General features: G+C 47.0%; 1 protein-coding gene across 7 annotated transcripts in view; it reads right to left on the bottom strand.

The window, feature by feature from the left end:
- Positions 1 to 15,975, bottom strand: part of LOC126990669 (rap guanine nucleotide exchange factor 2-like) — a 75,391-nt gene that overhangs the window by 19,507 nt on the left and 39,909 nt on the right. For all 7 annotated transcript variants that reach the window (XM_050849355.1, XM_050849362.1, XM_050849372.1 and 4 more), the window contains exons 2-11: positions 10,140 to 10,568; positions 8,595 to 8,750; positions 7,698 to 7,837; positions 5,162 to 5,384; positions 4,848 to 4,984; positions 3,841 to 4,129; positions 3,036 to 3,195; positions 2,093 to 2,357; positions 1,345 to 1,489; positions 928 to 1,141 (exon numbers count right to left, since the gene is read on the bottom strand). In XM_050849355.1, the coding sequence (XP_050705312.1) occupies positions 928 to 1,141; positions 1,345 to 1,489; positions 2,093 to 2,357; positions 3,036 to 3,195; positions 3,841 to 4,129; positions 4,848 to 4,984; positions 5,162 to 5,384; positions 7,698 to 7,837; positions 8,595 to 8,750; positions 10,140 to 10,568 (2,158 nt within the window). The remainder of the gene's footprint in view (positions 1 to 927; positions 1,142 to 1,344; positions 1,490 to 2,092; positions 2,358 to 3,035; positions 3,196 to 3,840; positions 4,130 to 4,847; positions 4,985 to 5,161; positions 5,385 to 7,697; positions 7,838 to 8,594; positions 8,751 to 10,139; positions 10,569 to 15,975) is intronic.

Raw genomic sequence — 15,975 nt, 5'->3', positions numbered from 1 at the left:
ACTGTGGATTCCCTACAACAAGACATCACCAAGCTACAGGAATGGAACAAAAAGTGGCTGCTACAATTCAATGAAGAAAAATGTAAAGTCCTGCACCTTGGGAGGGGATATCCAGCATACCAATACCACATGGGAGACACTCCACTATCCACCACAGAGGCAGAGAAAGACCTGGGACTATATGTTACCAGGCTACCAGTGAGGGGATATCCAGCATACCAATACCACATGGGAAACACTCCACTATCCATCAGAGGCAGAGAAAGACCTGGGAGTATATGTTACCAGGCTACCAGTGAAGGGATATCCAGCACACCAATACCACATGGGAGACACTCCACTATCCACCACAGAGGCAGAGAAAGACCTGGGACTATATGTTACCAGGCTACCAGTGAGGGGATATCCAGCATACCAATACCACATGGGAAACACTCCACTATCCATCAGAGGCAGAGAAAGACCTGGGAGTATATGTTACCAGGCTACCAGTGAAGGGATATCCAGCATACCAATACCACATGGGAAACACTCCACTATCCATCACAGAGGCAGAGAGAGACCTGGGACTATATGTTACCAGGCTACCAGTGAAGGGATATCCAGCATACCAATACCACATGGGAAACACTGCACTATCCACCACAGAGGCAGAGAAAGACCTGGGACTATATATTACCAGGCTACCAGTGAAGGCCAAATCCGTGCCAATCGCAGCGGATGGGTTAACAAATCCAGCATAGGGACATAATGTGGGTTTGACGATGGTGTTAGTGATGACAGTGATGATGGTGATGATGATGATGGCGTATGATTTTTTATTTCGTGTCCTTGAACTGTCTCCCTCGCTCTAAAAAAAAAAAAATACATAATAAAAAAATAAATAAATAAAAAATAAAATAAAAAAAAAGGTCCGCAGTGTCTCACCTATTCTCTCGGCCAAATTCTGTAAGGAATCCGGCAAGCGCTTCGTCTTCGTGATTCCTTCCTCCGTCACCGAGACCTCGTACAGGGCATAGTTGGAGGAGCCGGTCGGGTCGCTGATGTTGAAGATTTGAAGCGACAACATCACCACCTCTCGGGCAGTTGTCTCCTTGTGCACCGGGAGGAACCTGGTGGCCTGATCTGTCGCCCGGTACACCTGTGGGGGGAGAGGGAGGGGGGCATTAGAAGGATCAGGGTGGTAGAGCTGCATGAGGATCGGTTAACTGTTTCAAAGGCCTTGCAACATCTTATGCAGGAAGTAGCAAATCCTTCAGGCTTTCAGTACACAAACAAATGTAAAACGCAAACACCACAAGTACGAATCAGTCTTGCAAAACGCTTCAGTGCCCGGAGCCGTACCTTCAAGACGTGCTCGGGGAACTCTGTCCTAATGTCCTCCGACGCCCCGGTGGTGCTGAGGTCAGGGTTGCTGTGGCTCTGGTAGAGACCGCCACTCAGGCTTGAGTGAGAGGACACGCTGTCGTCACTGTTGGCCAAGGAGTCCCTGCGGAAAGTTGAGAAAGAAAAATGTTAAAAAGCTTACACAGTTTCTCAACCCTCCTAAAAAATAAATAGATAAATAAATAAATAAAAATCTAATATATAATCACTACTGTTTATATGTAATGCTTGGAAAACTGAGAAATCGACGCACTACATATACTTGTTTAAAGTAGATTTGAACCCCTTGACTGTGGATTTCCTACAAGAAGACATCACCAAGCTACAGGAATGGAACAAAAAGTGGCTGCTACAATTCAATGAAGGAAAATGTAAAGTCCTGCACCTTGGGAGGGGATATCCAGCACACCAATACCACATGGGAAACACTCCACTATCCACCACAGAGCCAGAGAGTGACCTGGGAGTATATGTTACCAGGCTACCAGTGAAGGCCAAATCCGTGCCTATCGCAGCGGACGGGTTAAAGAAAATGATTGATGCTGAGATTATATACTGTGCGATGGATATGCATACCCCTGTACAGAAGAACAACTACAACTACTACTAAAACTACCACTATTGTTACAGCCATAGGCCAACAGACATTCAAGGGTCGACTTTTGCTATGCCATCAGGTCATTGCGGGAGAGAGTCCGACACTTACTGGGCACTGTTCTTCTGCATCAGGGATTCCAAGACCTTCTTCCTGATCTTGTTGGCCTTTGTGGTGACGGACGAGCCCTTGTTGTTGGCCGCCTTGCCCTTGTCTTTGGGTGATTGGTGGTTGGGCTCGCCGGAGATGCTCAAGGAAGCGAAGTTGGAGTTGAGGTTGAGATGGTTGTTGGGGTCGTTGAGGCCGTGAACATCCGATGGTTTCCTGGACCGAGGCCGCGGGGAGTTTTCAGGAGTCATGAGCATTTCCTTGAAGGCTGTTGGAGGGAGGAGTGGTTAGCTTGGGAAGGTGGAGGAGGAGTGGTTAGCTTGGGAAGGTGGAGCGAGGAGTGGTTAGCTTGGGAAGGGTCACCCATACCCTATACTGAGAAGCCTGACCAGTATCTTAACCCCTTGACTGTGGATTTCCTTCAAGACATCACCAAGCTACAGGAGTGGAACAAAAAGTGGCTGCTACAATTCAGTGAAGAAAAATGTAAAGTCATGCACCTTGGGAGGGGATATCCAGCACACCAATACCACATGGGAAACACTGCACTATCCACCACAGAGGCAGAGAAAGACCTGGGAGTATATGTTACCAGGCTACCAGTGAAGGGATATCCAGCATACCAATACCACATGGGAAACACTGCACTATCCACCACAGAGGCAGAGAAAGACCTGGGAGTATATGTTCCCAGGCTACCAGTGAAGGGATATCCAGCACACCAATACCACATGGGAAACACTGCACTATCCACCACAGAGGCAGAGAAAGACCAGGGAGTTTATGTTCCCGGGCTACCAGTGGAGGCAAAATCCGTGCCAATCGCAGCGGACAGGTTGAATCCCCTCAACCTCCCAGAATTGTTTTTACAGCGAAGGAAACAGCTCAAGGAAAAAATAAATAAATAAAATAATGGTGTAAGGCAGCGATCAGGCCGTTTGCTCACCTAATAGATTGCTCTTGACGGTGATGGAGAGGTGACAGGTCTGGCGCAGGATCTCCAGGGCCTTGGCGTGGTTCATGCGGTCGAAGCTCTGCCCGTTGACCTCCAGGATCTGGTCGCCGCGCTTCAGCCCCACGTCCTCCGCCTTGCTGCCCTTCTCCACCTGACATGGGAACAGAGGCTTATTTCAGATGTGTGCTTCCGTGTTCATCAGTGAGATACAGAATGAGAATGAAAATACAGAAAGTTTGAGATTACAGAAAATTTATGAAGAAGTTTCCTGGAGAGTTCAGAGCTGCCCTTCTCCACCTGACATGGGAATAGGTGTTTTCAGATGTGTTTCCATGTTCATCAGTGAGATACATAATGAGAATACAGAATGAAGATACAGAAAATTTATGGAGAAGTTTCCTGGAGAGTTCAGAACTGCCCTACTCCACCTGACATGGGAATAGGTGTTTTCAGATGTGTTTCCACGTTCATCAGTGAGATACAGAATGAGAATACAGAATGAAGATACAGAAAATTTATGGAGAAGTTTCCTGGGGAGTTCGGAGCTGCCCTACTCCACCTGGCATGGGAACAGTGGCTTATTTCAGATGTGCTTCTGTGTTCATCAGTGAGATACAGAATGAGGCTGAGAATACAGAATGATACACTGAATCACTGTTTTACTAATACCACCAAATCTTACCGTGGAAATAAAAATCCCAAATCCTCTTTCATGTCCTGTGATGGGAAAATGATCATAAAAACATCGACACATAAAATGACTGAATCACAGCTTAACATCACCACCAAATCTTACCTTGGAAATGAAAATCCCAAATCCTCTTTCGTGTCCTCCCAGAATGGAGAAGTGGAGGATCTCGTCCCTGGATGGTCTGGTGAGGGTGACCGTCCTGGCTCGGGCCTTGGTGGCACAGGCGAAGTCCAGGAGGCGCAACTGACCGGCCATTCGCTCCCTCTCCAGACCCTCCTCAAACTGCTCCAGAAAGTTCATCATTTGCGGGTCCATCTCAAAGTCAGTGAAGTGGTTGTTCACCCACAGCAGAACGACCCTCGTCACCCGGTCACGCAGGGAGGGGTCCTCAAACCTGGGCGGGGGAAGATGAGAGTGAGTAAGGAAGAGATGAAGGCAAGGGTAAGCAGGGTCGCATCCTCTCACCAGCCCGAGGGGAAGGCAAGCAGGAAGGCGTAGGATGACCTGTTTCTTTCTCCGCTACCTCAGTCAAGTCCTCGCTCTCCATTAACCAATAATACTGAAAGAGGGTTGTATTTCTCCTACCAGGCAATAACAATCTCTATCAGTCTCCATCCATGACATAATCAGTAAATATAAAAGTGTGCTATTTGATTCCGAGCCCAAAGTTTTCTGGCAATGATTCAACCAATGCTGCTGAAAGACAGTTATATTCCTCCTACCAGGCAATAACAATCTCTATCAGTCTCCATCCATGACATAATCAGTAAATATAAAAGTGTGCTATTTGATTCCGAGCCCAAAGTTTTCTGGCAATGATTCAACCAATGCTGCTGAAAGAGGGTTATATTCCTCCTACCAGGCAACAACAATCTCTATCAGTCTCCATCCATGACATAATCACTATATATCAAAGTGTGCTATTTGATTCCGAGCCCAAACTCTACGGGCAATGATTTAACCAATAATACTGAAAGAGGGTTATATTCCTCCTACCAGGCAACAACAATCTCTATCAGTCTCCATCCATGACATAATCACTATATATCCAAGTGTGCTATTTCATTCCGAGCCCAAACTCTACGGGCAATGATTTCCGCTAGCAATCTCACCACTCCAGAAGCTTGTTGGCCACGTTGAGGGGAGACTCGATGAAAGTTCGGTGAGTGAGCAGGAAGTCCTCCACGAAGGTCGGATCCACGTTGTTCTCCACCTCCACCAGCTGCTGCATCAGTTTGTCCGCTGTGCCCTGTGCCGAAGAACAAGAACATTCGTTAAGAACACAGCGACAACACTGCTCGCCAAACCAACACAGGCTGAGCTTAACATGCAAAACGACTATCAGAACTTTGTCGAAAATGCTTGTGGGGGGGGGAAAAAATGAGTAAATAAATAAATAAAAATATATAATAACACCCAGTCCCACCTTGATGACAATGTTGCCCTTCCTGTTCCCGGCATCGATGGGCCTCTGTTCCGTCACCAGCACCAACATGCCATTCTCCTCATGACGTCGGATGTTCTCCTCGGACTGGTGGAGGATGCTGTAGTAATCCTTCTGGCGGATGCACACAAACTGGCAATCATCCACTTTGGAGCGCATAACCCCCTGGTGGTACAGCTTTTCCATGGTGGGCGCGATGCCGAAGCTGGGAGGGAGAGAGAGGGCCCTTGTGTTACGCCGGGCAGTGAGAGTGGTGGCGTGGGGAGGGACAAAAAAAGGTCACAAGGTCACAAGGACACAGACACACACTCCATGAGGAACAAAGGGACACATTTGATTTCTACCCAAACGGACATTTTTCTATTTGAACGGATTACGACTTGACGGTGAAGTACAGAAAATCTACAAGTAACACTAATTCCACATGCGAATACACTCGATCACGTACAGAAAACCTTGGCTTTCTACTACGAGTCATCTGCTCTACTGAATACAGGACCAGACAAGTAGTACATATCAGGGTAGGTCTCAGGGCAACACAAGCAAGGCAAGTACATTGGGTCCCTCACTAATAATGGGCCTCACTCTGGGCATATATTCTCATGCTTCTGGGACTCACAACAACTATTTCCAAATGCCACAGGGTAGATTATTTGGGGTTCTCACGAGTGCTTTTCACATTCATGGAGTAGAAGGCTCATCACACTATCACGAGGCTCATAAATCAATTTCGTTCATCTTCGACGCCTGCTCCTCGGAGGTCCCACCAGGAGATGGCCATGGCAGAAGTTTCCATCTCTCTCTATCCAGACACTCCCTCCTTGCCTGCTCAAAGTTTCTCAAGGATCTTTCCCCCCTCTCCCTGACATACTCCTGCACCCTATCCCTCCATTTCACTGGGGGTCGTCCTCTAGCATTCCCTCCCTCTATCTCACTCACATACACCCTTCTGGTCATCTTACTCTCCTCCATTCGCTCCACGTGGCCAAACCACTTTAAAGTTTGTCGCTTCACTTCTTCCACCACTCCACACTTAAATAAATCTACCCATGGGAATACAGACACTGCCTCTCTATGCATACTCTACTTGGGTCATGAACTTGTTGAAGGGCAAGCCATGTTCCATCCTACTGAGCCAACACCAATCACAAGCTTCCTTTCTCTGCTGACTGTTCCCCAAATAGATGCAATGGGATGGAGGGAAGGCGGACTGATCAACTCGTGTCATCGGATCATGCATTGGGCAGGAGAGGGTGAGGGGGAGGAGGTGATGCTGGTAGTGGGTTTGAGACTAAACAAAAGCTCCATAGTTGGGTGTCAAGCGCTTGATGTTAAAATTTCCCATCCAGCAGTTTCTGTCTTGGGTTCCTCGGCTGAGCTCTCAACACACAGAGGGACACACGACATTAGTTAAGAACACGTAGATACACGGAACGCCACAGACACGGAGGGTTTGGGTTTGTGTGGAGGGAAGTGGAAGAGAGGCAGCATGCTCGGCCAGGAGGGAGGGAGGGAAGGAACACTGAGATCCATTACTAAGGGTGGGCACAAGAGGCAGCATGTTCGGCCAGGAGGGAGGGAGGGAGGGAACACTGAGATCCATTACTAAGGGTGGGCACAAGAGGCAGCATGCTCGGCCAGGAGGGAGGGAGGGAGGGAACACTGAGATCCATTACTAAGGGTGGGCACAAGAGGCAGCATGTTCGGCCAGGAGGGAGGGAGGGAGGGAACACTGAGATCCATTACTAAGGGTGGGCACACTCATTGAAGGAAGGCAACCAAGGAGGCCGTGACAAAGTAACATAATGGACTATTGTGACTAATGTTTGAAAAGGGAACAATGATAAACTTATAAAACAGAAACAAGCACTAACTTATCACATGATGCCAGTGTGTGTGCACTACATGAAATAAAAAATAGAGAAATTATCTTCAGATGCAAATACAATTTATAGTTATATAATGAAATGAGTGTGTGTGTGTGTGTGTGTGTGTGTGTGTGTGTGTGTGTGTGAGAGCAGTAGGGAGTGTCAGGGTGTGTTGGTGGGCAGCACACAGGACTAGGGAGGTCTAAGCTTGTCTTGGCGTCAACACTGCCGTTAACTCTGTGGCGAGGGACATCACTGTCACTGGTTTGCTCAAGACTTGAATGATGAGGAAGCATCAATCTATAAAATTATATATATTGTATGTAACACAAGAAGGATAAAATAATTGTTTTAATCAATAAACTCAATGATAAAGTGAAGCAAGTCCAATGAGTGTGCCACACTGTTGGGTAATGCAGCCGTGTGGGCGGCCTGGGCCAGCGAGGCAGCAAGACTGTCCTCACGGGTGGACTATCACACACTAGCTTATGCTTGGCCAAGAATGTCAAGGGTGTAAGTCTAATGTATCAATGCAATACACATTATTATATATAAGCAAGCAGTATACATTACAGCAAATAATATCAAAGCAGTTTACATGACAGCAGCTTCATGAGTTATGTGTGGAGTTGTAGGGCCGGGGGAGTTACCTGTCTCCGAGGTGCAGCTCCTGGATCAGGCCGTCAGGCTTGGTCACCTCCACATGGCCGTTGATGATGACGCTCCAGGAGTCCAGCTCCTCGCCGTGGTTCATGAGCACCGTGCCCGCCTCCTCCACCACGGCAAACACCTGCACACACACACACACACACACACACGTATCATCAGTGGAGGGCAAGGCACCAGACCACTCACACAGGGTAAGATCGAGGGGGAGAAGGGAGAAAGGACATTGAAAAACAGGGCCAGTCTTAGGGCAACCCACGCTGTGTTTGACCCCCGCCATCAGGGCAAATAAGTGTGACTGGGCGCTGAAATGTCTAATAAGGACATGGCCTTAAGCTTCTCAATAGATCATAACTGTGGGGGATATTTTACTGTATATAGAGTGATGGGGTAAGGATGGACCCCTCAGTGGGCCATCCAGGGACAGGCTTTGGTAATGGTCTGCACTAATCTCAGGAGCAGGTTGATGTATGTGGATATTAAGATTGTATTAAAGCTTCTGGACTCTTGTATGAAAAAAGGAACCTCTTGACAAGTACATAGTGGTTTACTCTTGTTTGTTTTTACATAGGGAAGGAGACAGTCTGAGGTCCTTCCTAACATACTGAAAAAATATAATAAATAGAACAAAATTGGGGAGAGAGAGAGAGAGAGAGAGAGAGAGAGAGAGAGAGAGAGAGAGAGAGAGAGAGAGAGAGAGAGAGAGAGAGAGAGAGAGAGAGAGAGAGAGAGAGAGAGAGAGAGAGAGAGAGAAGAGAAAAGAAAGAGAGAAACACAGACAGACAGATAGACAGACAGACAAACAGATATACAGACACAGACAGAGAAAGACAGACAGACAGATAGACAGACATCCACCACTATAAATCACCCCCACCCACCATTGCCTGGCACATGGCTTTCCTCACGGCCAGAGTCATGTTGGAGAAGGCTCGGAGGCGCTGTGTGAACTCCAGAAGAACCTTGATATCGTCCTCGGAGCGCTCGCTGGGGTCCTTCTCGAGGCACTCCCGGACCGCGTCACGAACCGCCAGGCTCTGCACGGAGGGAACGCTCATGTCTTAACCAGCGCGGGGGAAGGATGGAACTTAGTAACGTGCTTGTGGGATAGACATTTATATGGGAAACGGATGAGTCAACGAAAACGTATCGGCGTAATTCTTGTGGTCAACGTAAAGGATAGGAAAACTGAACTGCATATTTGCTTGTGGGCTAGGATGATACGGAAAAGGGAGGACCCAACAAAGGCGTATCGGCGTAATTCTTGTGGCCAACGTAAAGGATAGAAAAAAGTGAACTGCGTATTTGCTTGTGGGCTAGGATGATACGGAAAAGGGAGGACCCAAGAAAGGCGTATCAGCGTAATTCTTGTGGCCAACGTAAAGGATAGAAAAAAGTGAACTGCGTATTTGCTTGTGGGCTAGGATGATACGGAAAAGGGAGGACCCAAGAAAGGCGTATCAGCGTCATCTTGTGAGCGGCGTAATAGATTGGAAAACTGAGCTGTGTCATTTGCTACAGGACTAGACAATGGTATGGAAAGGGGTGCGTTCAACAATACGTATACGATATAATTCATGTAAAATTAATGATTAAACAGAAAGAACTTGCTTGTGGGGGAGGAGAGAGAAAGGTATACATAATATCAATGCTGGGGGCTTTCTGAATCTTTGTAGACCTACTCGTGTATAGAACAGTTCTGTGGGTCGAGGTTAGGAGACAAACTTAGACATGAATGCTTCTTAAAGAGGGTTTGGGTCTATTCCTTACGAACAAATGAAGGCTTTGAGAGATCGAGCGTAACATGAGACTGGCTTTTGCTCGTGTATATAAAATTCCTTTGGGTCAAGGTTACGAGGCAAACTTCGATATGAGTACTTCTTAAAAGGGTTTGAGTCTATTCCTTACGAACAAATGAAGGCTTTGAGAGATCGAGCGTAACATGAGACTGGCTTTTCCTCGACTTTCTGAATCTGTAAAGGCCTACTCGTGTATATAAAAGTCCTTTGGGTCAAGGTTAGGAGACAAAGTTTGACATGAATACTTCTTAAAAGGGTTTGAGTCTATTCCTTACGAACAAATGAAGGCTTTGGGAGATCGAGTGTAACATGAGACTGGCTTTTGCTCGTGTATATAAAAGTCCTTTGGGTCAAGGTTAGGAGACAAACTTAGACATGAATGCTTCTTAAAGAGGGTTTGGGTCTATTCCTTACGAACAAATGAAGGCGTTGGGAGTTCGAGCGTAACATGAGACTGGCTTTTGCTCGTGTATATAAAAGTCCTTTGGGTCAAGGTTAGGAGACAAACTTTGACATGAATACTTCTTAAAGAGGGTTTGAGTCTATTCCTTACGAACAAATGAAGGCCTTAGGGGATCGAGTGTAACATGAGACTGACTTTCCCACGTCTTCTTTCACCCCACTCACCTCGATGCTCTCCGCCAGGTCCTCTTCGTCGGAGTCCACGGCGCTCTCGGTGAGACCCGACAGATCCACGTCATCGGGCTCCAGGGAGGACTGCAGGGAGTGGCACATCGTATCCGAACCCGAGTAGGCGCTGGAGGTGTCTGAGCCATCGCGCACGGATGACCCCACGCTGCCCCGACTTCGAGCGCCGCGAAGAATGGCGCTTCCCACGAGGTCGGGGAGGTAGGCGTCGGGGTGGGCGTGGTGGGGGTGGTGGGCGTGGTCATTCTCGTACTGGTGGTGGTGGCCAGGCGGCGGCGGAGGAGCCCCACGCCCGCCTGGCCGGATGGTGATCTCGTCTTGTTCCAGGGCCATGAGCTTCTCCAGGTTCATTGTGTTGCAGGACGCGCGCTGGCCGGGACGCATCAGCTGAACATCGGGGTAGTCGATCTGCGGAGGGACGGGAGGCTGTTAGTACCCTGATGGGGAGGGGAATGGGTGGTGTGCGTTGGTTGTGAAAGGGGTGATGGTGGTGATGATGGTGGTGGTGGTGGTGACGGCATTGAAAATCGACGGAAAACTTACAATTAAAACAAATAAGCATCTTAATTATTACGCACATACCCCGCCTACGTGTGTGTGTGTGTGTGTGCGTGTGTGTGTGTGTGTGTGTGTGTACGATAACGTTATAGAGAAGGAAAAACAGAGGAAACGTTATATCTATAAAAAAAAAAAGATTCAGTACGTCATATCCTCTGATGTTTATAATTCTATGAGAACCTAAGCATCCTGACCCCTCCCCTCTCTCTCTCTCTCTCTCTCTCTCTCTCACACACACACACACACACAAACTATATTCAAAGCCCCCCAAAAAGGAGATCAAATGAGTGTTTTCTTAGGATTACGGTGACAGAAGAAGGGTCAAACTACCATCAGGATAATGAAGGAACGGAGATAAAGAGAGATAAAAGAGAAGGGATGGAGAGGCAGAGAAGGAAAAAGCGGAGATAAAGGAGAGGAAGGAAAAGAGAGATAAAAAGGAAAGAATGGAGAGGCAGAGAAGGTTAAAGGAGGGAGATTGAAATAAAAAGACCGGGGAGAGAAAAGGAGAGAGAAAATGACCCCCCCAAAAAAACCTCCTAGGAAAGCCTTGTCAAATGTATGCTATATAGGGCGTCGGAATGTGTGTGTGTGTGTGTGTGTGTGTGTGTGTGTGTGTGTGTACGGAACCTCTTGGTAAAGGAAGCCCCGATCTGTCAGTTGGGGGGGAAGGGGGGGAGGGGGGAGGCACTGAGGGGCTTCATCTATGATACACACACACACACACACACACACACACACACACACACACAAAGGTAAGATTAGACGCGATTCTCAAAAGGTCAAAACAAAAGAACGATTTACGATGTTTTTTTAATTTTTTTTTTAATTTTTATTTTAGATGTGAAAAGACAGCAACTTCTCTCTGGTGGTTGACAAGAGTAATGTGTTCAGTTATTTAAATCTGTCTATATTTACTTGTCCGGCTTTCAACATTAATAGCGGTGGTGGTGATTATGAAGCTTATCGTGGGGAGCTCGAAAAAGGTAGTACAGGGGAGAGGAGACGAGAGGGGAGAGAGGAGACATGATGGAGGAATGGGGAAGGGAGAATGGAAGAAGAGGAGGAGGAGGAGGAGGAGGAAATGAAGGAGTGGAAAAGAGGGGAGAGGGAGAGATGAGAGGGAGGAAGGGAAGGCGGAACATATGGGTAGGGAAGAAGGGAGAGAGAAAGTACAGTAGGGAAAAGGGAGGAGAAAGGAAGGAAAGGAAGACGGGAAGGGGGAAAAAGTGGGAAAAGGGAAAGGAAGGAAAAGGAGTTACGGGAAAGGAAGGGAGTGGGCCATGAAACTACCCTTGAAAATGCCCCAAACTCCTATGAAAACCGCGTTAAATATGTGACATTAACTATTTCTTAAGTCCAAAAAAGGAGATCAGTCGTTTTCTAATAAGTGTTTCTATAGTTTCATGGTAGCAGAAGAAGGGTCAAACTACCATCAGGGGAACGTTGTCAGATTGTCGTACTCTGCCTCTGTTTGACGATTTCCGCCCCGACAACTGCTTTCATCTCCCAAATAACTGCATTCATATATGTTTATCGTTTAAATGGTTAATTATTGGTGCTTCTTATAAACAGTTATGGGTCCAAAAAACGGTAAATACGCGGCTCTGAGTACGATAATCTAGCAACGGTGCACAGGGCCATAAAACTACCCCTGGAAATGGCCCAAACTCCTACGAACGCCTTGTCAAATATGTGTGTTTGTGCTTGGGGGTCGAAATCTTTAAAAATATGACCCTAAGGAGTATTACGATGTTGAAAAATCAGGCGTGTTTTGAACCTCTGACCCCGACCCCACATTATCGTATTAACCACATATCGTATCTATCATTTTTATGCCTCAAACTCTCGTACCTACACAAGTAACGTGAGAAAATCAAAGTTAGTGTTAAAACTGTTGGATATTGATGTTTTTTCGCTCTTTGTTGTTATAGTTATCGGTCAGCAACGACGAAAATGATATGCGATGAGTACGATAATTTGACAACGCTGCTTCCGACCTTCCGCGGCCCAGCCATGGCGACCAACCAATCACCCTTTTGGCCACCGAGCGACCTTCCAAGGCAACCAATCACCGCCTTGCAAATCCTCCAGCGCCCACCAATCACGCGAATATTGCAAAAGGAACAAATTACGACCCTCCTCCTCCTTCTTCTTCCGCCGCCACCTCCTCCTCCTCCTTCTTCCGCCGCCGCCTCCTCCTCCTCCTCCTCCTCCTCTTCTTCCTCATTCATTAGGCTTGCGTCTCATGTATTGGTATGTCGTTTTAAACTTAACGAAGAGGAATGAGAAGAGTACAGGAAGGAGGAGGAGGAGGAGGAGGAGGAGGAGGAAGGCACGAGGAAGAGGAAGAACCTGAAGAGACGAAGAGGAAGAAGAGGAGGAGGAGGAGGAGGAGGAGGAGGAAGACACGAGGAAGAGGAAGAACCTGAAGAGACGAAGAGGAAGAAGAGGAGGAGGAGGAGGAAGAGAGGCACATTAGACACGGGGAAGAGGAAGAAGAAGAGAAAGAGGAGGAGGAGGAGGAGGAAGTCAGGAGGAAGAGGAAGAACCTGAAGAGACGAAGAGGAAGAAGAGGAAGAAGAGGAATGGAGGAGGAGGAGGAGGAAGAGAGGCACATTAGACACGGGAAAGAGGAAGACAGGAAGAGAGGAAGAAGAAGAGGAGGAGGAGGAAGAGGAAAGCAAAAAATACCACGAAGAAGGAAAAAAAGAAGAGGAGGAAGAGAAGAAACGTGGAAACGAAAAGAACAACAACAAAAAAAAAGAGGATCAAGAGGAGAAGGAAGAGGAAGAGGAACCCTGAGACCCTCTTGCCCTCAACTCCTTTAGATAAACAACAACAACAACATCAACAACAACAACAAGTATGAGTCACACCTTGTAACTTTTTTTCCCGCCAAACTAATCCTCGCAAGGGGGGGGGAGGGGGAGGAGGAGGAGAGGGGGTTAGTAAGAGGCTTAACACCAATCATCTCTCTCCTCCTCCTCTTCTTCTTCCTCCTCCTCCTCCTTCCTCCTCCTCCTCCATGCTTGCACCCACTCAGTCTTTTTCCTCTCCCGTTGTTCTGTTTCCTCTATTCTATTTTTATTTCTCCTCCTCCTCCTCCTCCTCCTCTTCCTCTTCGTTCACTGTTCCTTCTACTTCCTCTTTCTCTCCTATTCACCAAAGTTTTCCGTCTTCCTCTTCCTCTTTCTCTCCGGCAGCCTCGTCTTCCTCCTCCTCTTCCTCTTCCTCTTCCTGTTTACCCGACTTCGTTCTTTTCTCCTCTTCCTTCTTTTCTTTCCTCTCTCCCTTCTTCCTCTTCCCTGTATCCCGTCTCTTCTTTTCTCTCCCTTTCTCTCTTTCGTTCCTGCATTCTAGTTTTCAATGTTCTTATTCCTCTTTCTCCCTCATTCTCGTATTCAATCCACTTCTTCCTTGGTTCCTTCCTTCATCAGTCTCCTCTTAACCCACTTCCTCTTCCTCCTCTTTCCCTCCTGATCTTTCGTGTTCCTCCTCTTCCTTCACCATCGTCTCTATTCTTCCTCTTCCTTCCTCTTTCTCTTTCTGTATCTTCGTCCTCAGAATCCAATCTATCTATCTTCTATACTTCTTTTTTTTTTGCATGCTGTTAACGTACTTGCAACAAAGGATAGTGACTTCGAGGCTTTCAAAGGGAGATCACGGACACCAGAAGACCTGCCGTTGACGTAGAATTTGCAGACAAGGAAAGTGACTACAAGACTTTCAAAGGGAGATCCCACGGCCACCAGAAGACCTGCCGTTGACGTAGAATTTGCAGACAAGGAAAGTGACTACAAGACTTTCAAAGGGAGATCCCACGGCCACCAGAAGACCTGCCGTTGACGTAGAATTTGCAGACAAGGAAAGTGACTACAAGACTTTCAAAGGGGAGATCCCACGGCCACACGAAGATCTGCTTTTGATGTAGCACTAAAATCTAAAGGTACCGTGGATTTCAAGGGAGAAGGAAGAGGAAGAATAGTGACGATGGTGAAGGAAGAGGAACACGAGAGATCAGGAGGCAGGAGGGAAAGAGGAGTAGGAAGTGGATTAAGAGGAGACTGATGAAGGAAGGAACAAAGGAAGAAGTGGATTGAATACGAGAATGAAAGAGAAAGAGGAATAAAAACATTGGAAACTGGAATGCAGGAACGAAAGAGAGAAGGAGAGAAAAGAAGACAGAATACACGAGGTCCCGTAAAAGTAGACCTCGCAGTTAAGAATAGAGATTTGTGAAGGTTTTAACGTTACTGAAGAGATAGAAGGAGACACGATATTTAATTTTTCATCTCTTCTAACAAGCTTACATTCTTCTTTCTTCTTCCACCGTCCATCTACTTCATCTTTCAATCCTACTCACCAAAGTTTTCCATCTTCTTCTTCTTCCTCTTCCTCCTCTTCTATTCCATAACTCACTCACTCACTCATGCATTCACCATCATCATCATCACCAACCCCACTATCGCGCAACAATACCAATCCTTTCACCACCACCATCACCACCACCATCACCACCACCACCACCACCACCTCTACTCCATTCTGCACTAACATCACAACTTTAACTCCAAACAGGGCTTTCAAAACGAGAGTGTGTGTGTGTGTGTGTGTGTGTGTGTGTGTGTGTGTGTGTGTGAGAGAGAGAGAGAGAGAGAGAGAGAGATTTAAATTATCCGCCAGAAGTGGAAAAGACAGTTAGGTCATGGGGTGTGAGAGAGAGAGAGAGAGAGAGAGAGAGAGAGAGAGAGACCCAACCTCATACTCTCTCTCTCTCTCTGTTACTTATTCCCAACTCGGTGAAATGAATAAGCGACAGGAAACAGATTTTGTGTCTCCTACGTTTTGGAGACACTGAAAGCTCGTATGTTTAAACAAGGCTTTCGTTTCGCAGCCATTTCGGCACCCAAGCACACATTTGACAAGGCTTTCGTAGGAGTTTTGGGCATTTCCAGGGGTAGTTTTATGACCCTGGTGGTAGTTTGACCCTTCTTCTGTACCATGAACCTAAAAAAACACTCATTAGAACCCGACTGATCTCCTTTTCTCACATTTGACAAGGCTTTCGTAGGAGTTTTGGGCATTTCCAGGGGTAGTTTTATGACCTTGGTGGTAGTTTGACCCTACTTCTGTACCATGAACCTAAATAAAACACCCATTAGAACCCGACTGATCTCCTTTTCTCACATTTGACAAGGCTTTCGTAGTTTTGGGCATTTCCAGGGGTAGTTTTATGACCCTGGTGGTAGTTTGA

This window comes from Eriocheir sinensis, chromosome 6 (assembly GCF_024679095.1).
Source record: "Eriocheir sinensis breed Jianghai 21 chromosome 6, ASM2467909v1, whole genome shotgun sequence".
Taxonomy (NCBI): domain Eukaryota; kingdom Metazoa; phylum Arthropoda; class Malacostraca; order Decapoda; family Varunidae; genus Eriocheir; species Eriocheir sinensis.
The sequence above is the reverse complement of the archived record's forward strand: the minus strand, read 5'-3'. Positions and strand labels throughout refer to the sequence as shown.